The sequence below is a fragment of the Rhincodon typus genome, chromosome 11 (genome assembly GCF_021869965.1).
Source record: "Rhincodon typus isolate 14 chromosome 11, sRhiTyp1.1, whole genome shotgun sequence".
Lineage (NCBI taxonomy): Eukaryota > Metazoa > Chordata > Chondrichthyes > Orectolobiformes > Rhincodontidae > Rhincodon > Rhincodon typus.
In genome coordinates this window covers 1,373,386-1,382,691 of record NC_063342.1, presented here as the reverse complement: position 1 = coordinate 1,382,691, position 9,306 = coordinate 1,373,386, and the positions used below count along the sequence as shown (strand labels likewise).

The 9,306-nt window shown below is 47.8% G+C and overlaps 1 protein-coding gene across 1 annotated transcript in view; it reads right to left on the bottom strand.

The window, feature by feature from the left end:
* Positions 1-9,306, bottom strand: part of trappc10 (trafficking protein particle complex subunit 10) — a 49,205-nt gene that overhangs the window by 19,014 nt on the left and 20,885 nt on the right. Inside the window, exons 10-14 of the mRNA XM_048603114.1 lie at positions 6,276-6,352; positions 5,871-5,962; positions 4,931-5,071; positions 1,152-1,264; positions 467-981 (exon numbers count right to left, since the gene is read on the bottom strand). Of these exons, the coding sequence (XP_048459071.1) occupies positions 467-981; positions 1,152-1,264; positions 4,931-5,071; positions 5,871-5,962; positions 6,276-6,352 (938 nt within the window). The remainder of the gene's footprint in view (positions 1-466; positions 982-1,151; positions 1,265-4,930; positions 5,072-5,870; positions 5,963-6,275; positions 6,353-9,306) is intronic.

Below are 9,306 nucleotides of genomic sequence, written 5' to 3'. Positions count from 1 at the left end.
GGCAGGGGGACACGCACCGACCCCCGCTGGGGCAGGGGGACACGCACACACACGCACCGACCCCTGCTGGGGCACGGGGTCCCACACACACACACTGACCCTCACTGGAGGTACAGGCTTCCTCATGCTGACTGCTCTAGTCACCCTCTTGATGGTTGTGATACCCATAAATTGCCTCCTAACAAGTCATTGATCCACTAATTACTGCTGATTGCTGACTGATCTCTGGTTCCTCCATCATTGCTCCTTCCCCTCTGACGGTCGTTTTGATTTCAGATGGATGTCTGCATTTTCTCCATTGTCAATCACAACGATCCTCCTTCGGGGCTCTGTCTCTTTTTCTTCAGGCACCTCCCATCTCAACTAACTCTCCCACAGCCAATGACCCCCAGCCCAGCTCCTCCCTGACAGTGTTTTACAATTAGGAATGCTGAGTTGTTGTAAACTCAGCTGGAAAAGCACTGGCCTGAGTGTTGAAGTGTATGATGTTGGCTCCTGGCTGCAGCAGGATATTGCTGGTGCGTAAAGTGTGTGCTGCATCGCCCAGAGGCAGGTCAGAGGGTCGCTCGAGGGAACTGCTGCTCTCCTGCCTCCGCAGCAGAAGGTGCATGTTCTTGCAGATGATGCCGCTGGAGTTGAGTGAACTGTCTGACAGACTGCGGTCATAAAGCTCATACAGCTCCACAGAAGGCTGGCTGTTCCGGGGGAAAGTGTTGCCACTGGGCTCACTTGGGAACAGGAAGATCCCACTTGCATTCCGACTGCGGCCCCCAAATTCATTGCTTCTCTTGGATGGGTCTTTGCTCACAGTGAGATGCAGGTGAATGGAGAGTTGATCGAGGTGCATGGGGAGAGGCATGAGGCTGTTCACAGTCAGCTCAATGTCCAAGTATCCTCCCACATGCACCACAGCACATGCTGGATTGAAGCATAACCTCTTCAGTTGGACAAACCCATCCATTGGCAGCACGAAGCGGTCATCTAAAAACACAGAGCACAGCACGGCAGTTACAATATACAATAAACCTTTTCCCTCAAACCAAACACACACAGGAGCTGCCCCCCACAACCCACACCCAGTGACTCCTGTGATCAAACAGGCCAGCATGATTTCTCAGCGTGTTTTGATGATAGATGTTTTCTGGCCTCACCTTGCCCATTAACTGGCTGCTGAGCCAGATCCAGGATCTCCTGGCAGAAGTGGACACGTTCTGTATCTGTTAGATTGCTGTCACTAGCCAGCAAGCTGCTGGTCTGGAGGTAGCTGTGAAATTGGATTTAGGGAGGGTAACAGAACGAGTCATGTGACAGAAAATCCAAATCCTGCAGCTCCCAGCCGCTCTCTGAACTCCACCACCAACACAATCACACACTTCAACAAAACTCGCAACATTGTGGTACCATTTCCGTCAAAACCATTGGACAGTGAGTTAATTATTGCTAGAATTACACAATTAACAACATATGCAGGTCATTAAGCTCAGCTGGTTTATGCTGATGTTTATATTTTACAGGGGCTTCCTTACTCCCATCTTGGTCTATCTCACCCATTAGACCACAAGATGTAGGAGCAGATCAGTAGACCCTTCAGCTCATTCAGTCTGCTCTGCCATTCAATGGGATCAGGGCTGATCTGATAAATCCTATTTCCTGCCTTTTCTCCACTACCCCAATTCCTTTACTAAATCAAAATCTGTCTCTCAGCCTCGGATAAACATATCCAGCTAATTCTGCCCCAGGCCTGATGTGTCAATCACAGCTACTGATGCAGGTCAAGCAGTAAGAATAGACACTCTGACACTGAGGAGAAGGTCGTCAGACAGACAGTTGTTTAATTGGGGAGCCTTCCCCTGACACACTGTTCATCTGGACACAGTCCCATTGGCTCCACAGCCCCGCTATCCAAGTCAGCAACCCATGCCAACCAATAAATACCACTTACTTGGTCCGTGGCCTACTTTGCCCTGACATTTTAAAAAGAACAAAGAACAAAGAAAATTACAGCACAGGAACAGGCCCTTCGGCCCTCCAAGCCTGCGCTGATCCAGATCCTCTATCTAAACCTGTTGCCTATTTTCCAAGGATCTGTATCCCTCTGCTAACTGAGTCCCCCCCTCTGGGAAAAAGCTTCTTGCTATCCACCCTGTCTGTACCTCTCATGATTTTGTAGACCTCAATCAGGTTCCCCCTCAACCTCCGTCTTTCTAATGTAAATAATCCTAATCTACTCAACCTCTCTTCATAGCTAGCGCCCTCCATACCAGGCAACATCCTAGTGAACCTCCTCTGCACCATCTCTAAAGCATCCACATAATTTTGGTAATGTGGTGACCAGATTAAGTGCTCATCCACATACTACTTCAATGTTGTGATGGTACCTGCCCCCACCACCCTCTCAGGCAGCACGTTCCATATTTCTACTACCCTGTGGGTGAAAAGAAATTTCCTCAGGCAACCTGTAAACCACTTACCCCTCACTCTTAAACTTATACCCCCAGTCTTAAACATGTCTGCCATGGGGAAAAGATTCTCACGATCAACCCCATCTGTGCCTCTCATTATTTTGTATACCTCAATCAGATTCCCACCTCGTCAGCCTCCTCTGCTACAGGGAAAACAAACCCAGTCTGTCCAGTCTCCCCTCATTACTGAGCCTTTCCATCCCAGGCAACATCCTGGTGAATTTCCTCTGCATACTCTCCAGTGCAATAACATCCTTCTGATTGTGTGGTGACCAGAACTGCATACATTATTCCATCTGTGGCCTAACCAATGTTATATAAAGTGTAACATTCACTCCTTGTTCCTTTATTCTATGCCTGGCTCATGAAGACAAGCATCCTGTATGCCTTCATCGCCATCCTGTCTACCTGTGCTGACATCTTCAGGGATCTATGGACTTGGACACCAAAGTCCCTTTGTTCCTCTGTACTCCCAAGGGACCTACCATTCATTGTGTATATCCTTCCCTTGTAGACCTCTCAAAATGCATCACCTTGCCCTTATCAGATGGAATTAAAATCTGTCATTGCTTTACCAGCTGATCAATTTCAGACTGTAGCCTGAGACCATCCACTTCACTATCAACAACACTATGTCATCTGCAAACTTACTAATTATACCTTCTACATTCACATCCAAATCATTAATGTACATAACAAACAGCAAGGGACCCAGCACCAATCCCAATGCTACATTGCTGGCGACAGGCTTCCACTCACAAGAACAACCCTCCACCAGCACTCTTTGTCCCCTGTTTGCAGCCAATTTTGGATCCAGTTGCCAATTTGTCTTGGATCCCATGGGCTCTGATCTTTTGGACCAGCCTTCCATGTGGGACCTTTTCCTTACTGAAGTCCATGTAAGCCACATCAATCGCACAACCTTCATCAATATAGTCACCTTTTCAAAAACTTCAATTAAATTAGTCAGACAGGATCTCTCTCTAACAAATCCATGCTGACTATCCCTGATTAATCCTGTCCATCAGAATTTTTTCCAATAATTTCTCTACCATTGACGTCAGACTAACATCAGGGGAATGCAGGCAGCCCATGGAGGGTTAACTTTCTTTGGAAGAAAGCAGAGATATTGTTTCAAGTTCAATGACTCAATGAAAGTTCTGTGGAAAGGTCAGTGGATCCAAACGTTAACTCTGCTTTCGCTCCACACGTGCTGCTGAGTTTCAGCCATAACTACCTGGCCTATCCCTGCTGCCCTTAGAACATAGAACAGTAGAGCAAAGGAACGGGACCTTCAGCCCATGATGATGCGCCGAACATGATGCCAAATTGAACTAATCCCTTCTGCCTCCCCTTGGTCCATCTTCCTCCACTACTTCCATATCCATGGGCTTATCTAGAAGTTCTTTAAATGCCCCTATAGTATCTGCTTCCACCGCTACCCCTGTGGTAGCACGTTCCACACTCCTACCAGTCTCTGTGTAAAAAACTTGCCCACCACATCTCCTTTGACCTTCCCCCTATCTGCTTAAGTGCATGCCCCTTGGTATTAGACATTTCAACTCCGGGGAAGAAGATTCTGGCTGTCAATCCTATCTATGCATCTCATAATTGTATAGACTTCTATCAAGTCTCCCCTCACCCCCGCTGCTCCAGACAAAATAACCTGAGTTTTTTTAGCCTCTCCTTATAGCTCATACCCTCTATCCTAGCAAACCTCTTTTGCACCCTCTCCAAAGCCTCCACATCCTTCCTGTAATGTGGCGACCAGAGTTAAACGCAATACTCTAAGTATTGCCTAAACAAAGTCTTATAAAACTGCAACATGACATCCTGACTCTTGTACTAAATTCCCTGACCAATAAAGGCAAGCATGCCATACGCCTTCTTTACCAGCCTATCTACTTGCATGGCTGGTTTCAGGGAGCTATGTACCTGAACCCCAAGATTCCTCTGTACATCAGTGCTGTTCAGGGTCCTGCCATTAACTGTATACTTTCCCTTAACGTTTGATATCCCAAAGTGCAGCACCTCACAGTTACCTGGATTAAACTCCATCTGCCATTTCTCTGCACATATCTGCAACTGATCTATATCCCAGTGTATCCTTTGACAACCTTCTACACTATCCACAACTCCACCGATCTTGTGTCGTCTGCAAACTTACTGACTCACCCATCTACATTTTCATCCAAGTCATTTATACGTATCACAAAATCCTTTTTGAACGTTAGCTATCTGACACTTCACCTGTGGCCAATGAAGTATTTAATATCTTAGCCAGGGACCCAGCAATCTCCTCCATGCCTCCGAGAGCCAGCAGGGGAGTTCGGTTGGGTTGGAGGGGGGAGGGTAATTTAGAAGGAGTGGATGAGCTGAGAGAGGTGGGTGCTGAGGGATAGCTGGCTGTGGTTATGTGCTGAGGGTGGGAGAATGTCCCTGAGGCAGCTGTGTGTGCAGAAGGATACTTTTGGGTCTGCTGAAGCTGTTTCTGACATTCTGCCAGTTGTTTCCTGGTGTGGGCAGTTAGCAAGGTCCAGCCTTCAGTCTGGTACGTCTTCAGTGCCTCCTGGAGATACAATGATGCTTTCTGAGGCTCCCCTTTATGCCTAGAGACAGAAAAACAAACGATCAGATTCTAGGCCATTAAACCAAGAAGGTCAGGCAGGAAATTGCTTTTATAGCAGAACAGGATTTCAGAAATCCGGCTCATGCCCCCATCGCTCCCAGTCGTGTTAACCTCTCTCCGCCCCCTCCCCATTCCAGGACAGTTTACACTAGCTCCGAGCGGCTCCTGGAGAATCAGTGGGGGACTGGCATGGAGTGATCCCGGGTGTGTGGGACTAGCACGGGAGTGATCCTAGGTGTAACACAATGATTTCTGGGGTAAGTTCAGGGTAAACAGACTGAGTCTGTGTGATTGTGGCTCTCTGATCTCACTGTCATTACCATCAGGGGAATACAGGCAGCCCATGGAGGGTTAACTTACTTTGGAAAACAGAGATAACGTTTCAAGTTCGATGACTCAATGAAGGGTCTGTGGAAGGGTCAGTGGATCCAAACGTTAACTCCGCTTTCTCTCCGCACTTGCTACTGACTTTCTCCAGTAATTTCCATTTTTTGTTTCAGATTTCTAGCATCCAAAGTTCTTTGTTTTATTTTGGAGGTTTAACTTTCCCACGGTGGGGCAAGGAGCTGGGGGAGAGCTGTGTGGAGGTCTCTCCCTTTGGAAAAGCCAGCCATTCATTCTCTATTCAGTCTCAAGCATTCACACCACAACATGCCACTTCCTGATACAATGAGACTGTTATTCTGTCACTCTGCTCCACTCGGTCACAGGGACAACCGCAGGAACCCCAGCCCATCACGCATTAGGATGGCTTGTTCTAGAACATTCCATCTACGTACATGTAGAAATCAGCAAGATCCTTCCCTAGCAGCTGAGCTGAGCGTATTTGTCCAATGGTTTTGTACATATCGAAGGCAGTAAGTGAAAGCTCCTAGAAATTGAAGACAAAGTGAGATTAGTGAATCAAGCAACACTATGGCCACATGTCAGGCACGAGTCAGGAGTGTGATGGAATACTCCCCACTTGCCTGGATGAGTGCAGCCCCAACAACACACAAGAAGCTTGATACCAAAGCAACCCCTTGATTGGCACCACATCACTCCCTCCACCACTGACACACAATTGCATAGTGTGCAGGATCACAGGCAGGATTCCCTTCCAGCTCTCCCTACACCCACACCCAAACACACCCACCCACACCCATTCAATCTTACTAAGGCCTACTTTGCAAGAGCATTCTCACCAAGTAATGCTTTTCAAAAGCCTCAACAGATGACAGTGCTTCATTCAGGGTCTTATATGGACTCTGTGGGCTGTTTGCTGAAAAAGAGCACAGGAAGTGATGTCAGTCTTTCATTTATATTGAAGTAGTAAAAGACCAGCTGCATCTAAATGTTTACAGATTTCTAAGATCAACATAATCATCTGGTGAGCCGTCCGCCCCACAGCTTCTCCGTCTATCCCTTTGGATCGCACAACATCTCATCGCCTTGACGCGGATTTCTGAACTCCTTTAATCTCAGCTGCTCCCATCTCATCGAGATGTCTTGCAGCAACATTATATCTCCGATATAGCTGACTCTGCCTGGGACATACAAGACACTGAAAGCCCTGTATAAATCCACAAGTTGCTGCATTCCCTACAGAACGAGCATTTCATGATACACAGCTGGACATTGTATCTTCTAGCATTTATCCAAATATTATAAAGCGACCTGTAGCAGGGGTCATCTCATTGTCCCTTGATTGAAGAATTACATCTACAATGAGTCATGTTTCTCCCATGGGTCTTCACGTGACAGAACAGGTTGATCTCAACACGAGGATCTTTGAGGCAGTGAGATGCAGAGGGCAGGATTCGCTTTCTTGTCTTCCTGACTCTGCCTCATCGTTAAGGTTTTTAGACTCAAAGCACGAAACAGCTTGATGGACAAGTTGCCGATATTTTGAACAACTGGGAACAAGATCCTCTGTCATCAATTTCAAAGCTGCTGAACTTCAGGGAAAGCTTCAGAAAATCTTTGCGTATTTTCTTTGTCTTCCCCTTACATTGGCCACGTAAGGACTGAGAAACCGGGAGGGAGAGTTTCAGACTATGAGTACACAGTGTCAGCCTATCCAAGTTGATTTTGCAGGAGTTTTCCCTGTATGCCTGTGGAACTGGCCTCAAGAAGGATACTAACGTTTGTTCAATGGTCTTCCCTCTGAATCTGTAAGATGCGAGAGACACACTTCTCTAATGATCTTGTGTCACAGACAAACAGAGCAGGTCCCACTACAGTACAGTAGTGTAGCGATGACCACTGCTCTGTACATGAGGACTGTTGTTGACTTATGGAGGTATTTGTTACCAAACACTCTCAGCCGTAGCTTGTAAAAGATTGAAGTGCCTCAGCTGATCCAGCGTTGGATCCCATCATCAGTGGTAGCTTTTTTCAGACAAGACGTTGCCAAGGTCTGAGAAGTATTCCAACATATTTCAAAGTTCCTCAGTTAGCGAGTATGGGAGGTAGAATATGAGACTGACCAGGTCTGGGCTGATATGCGTTTTGTTTCAGCAATGTTCAAGGACAGGCAAACTGTCTTGTGTACAGAAATGTAGATGTAGAGGATGGCTTGTAAATCTGATGTAGAATGGACATGACACTGCAGTCATCCCAAAGTGGGGTCAGGTAAGTCCACAAGGATCAATTCAGTTTTGACAAGGAAAGGATCGAGTTAGAGTTTTCCATACTGGCGCCAGAGGACTGTTGATCTAAAATGGAGTGCATATGAATTTTATTGCCTCTGGGTGTTAATGCCAAATACTGTACAGCAGTGGGACAAGACTTGTCTGTAGGTTCTAATAAAGAAAGAGTCATCAGACTTGAAATATTAATTCTGCTTTCTCCACAGATGCTGCCAGATCTGCTGAGTTTTGGCAGTGATTTCTGTTTTTATTTCAGACCTCCAGCATCTGCAGTTCTTTGTTCTACCTTGTCTGTAGGTGCTGGATGTTTGCTCAGGGGGTAAGTCTGAAAGGCGTGCTGAATTTTGATGGTGCGCAACTTACCTCTACAGCAGTCACAATCATTGAGATAACAAGATGTAGCGCTGGATGAACACAGCAGCCAAGCAGCATCAGAGGAGCAGGAGCTTTGTATCCTATAAAGAGACAGGCATAGCTTGGACCAATGCAGGTCCCCACAGCCGTCCCCTTTGTCCGAAGGAAGTGAGAGGAATTGAAGGAGTTGAAGGAATTGCAAGAATTGCCTCTTTGTAGGACACGTGGAACAATCCCTCTTCCGAAGCTGCACCGGCCCTAAACCCCACCTCTTCCTCGGTTACATTGATGACTGTATCGGCACCGCCTCGTGCTCCCACGAGGAGCTCGAACAGTTCATCCACTTCACTAACACCTTCCACCCCAACCTTAAGTTTACCTGGACCATCTCTAACACCTCTCTCCCCTTCCTGGACCTCTCTGTCTCCATATCGGGCAACCACCTCGAAACCGATATTCATTTCAAGCCCACCGACTCCCACAGCTACCTAGAATACTCCTCCTCCCACCCACCTTCCTGCAAAAATGCTATCCCCTATTCCCAATTCCTTCGCCTCCGCCGCATCTGCTCCCAGGATGAGGCATTCCACTCCCGTACATCTCAGTTGTCCTCGTTTTTCAAGGACCGTAACTTCCCCTCCTCGGTGGTCGAGAACGCCCTCAACCGTGTCTCCCACATCTCCCGCACCTCATCCCTCACACCCCGTCCACGCAATAAAAACCAAAAAAGAATCCCCCTCGTCCTCACGTACCACCCCACCAACCTCCGGATCCAACGCATCATCCTCCGACACTTCCGCCATCTGCAATCCGACCCCACCACCAAAGACATCTTTCCCTCCCCACCCTTATCTGCTTTCCGGAGGGACAACTCTCTCCGTGACTCCCTTGTCCGCTCCACACTCCCCTCCAGCTCCACCACACCCGGCACTTTTCCCTGCAACCGCAGGAAGTGCTACACCTGCCCCCATACCTCCTCCCTCACCCCCATCCCAGGCCCCAAGAAGACTTTCCACATCAAGCAGATGTTCACCTGCACATCTGCCAATGTGGTATACTGCATCCGCTGTACCCGGTGTGGCTTCCTCTACATCGGGGAAACCAAGCGGAGACTCGGGGACCGCTTTGCAGAACACCTACGCTCGGTTCGCAACAAACAACTGCACCTCCCAGTCGCGAACCATTTCAACTCCCCCTCCCATTCCTCAGACGACATGTCCATCCTGGGCCT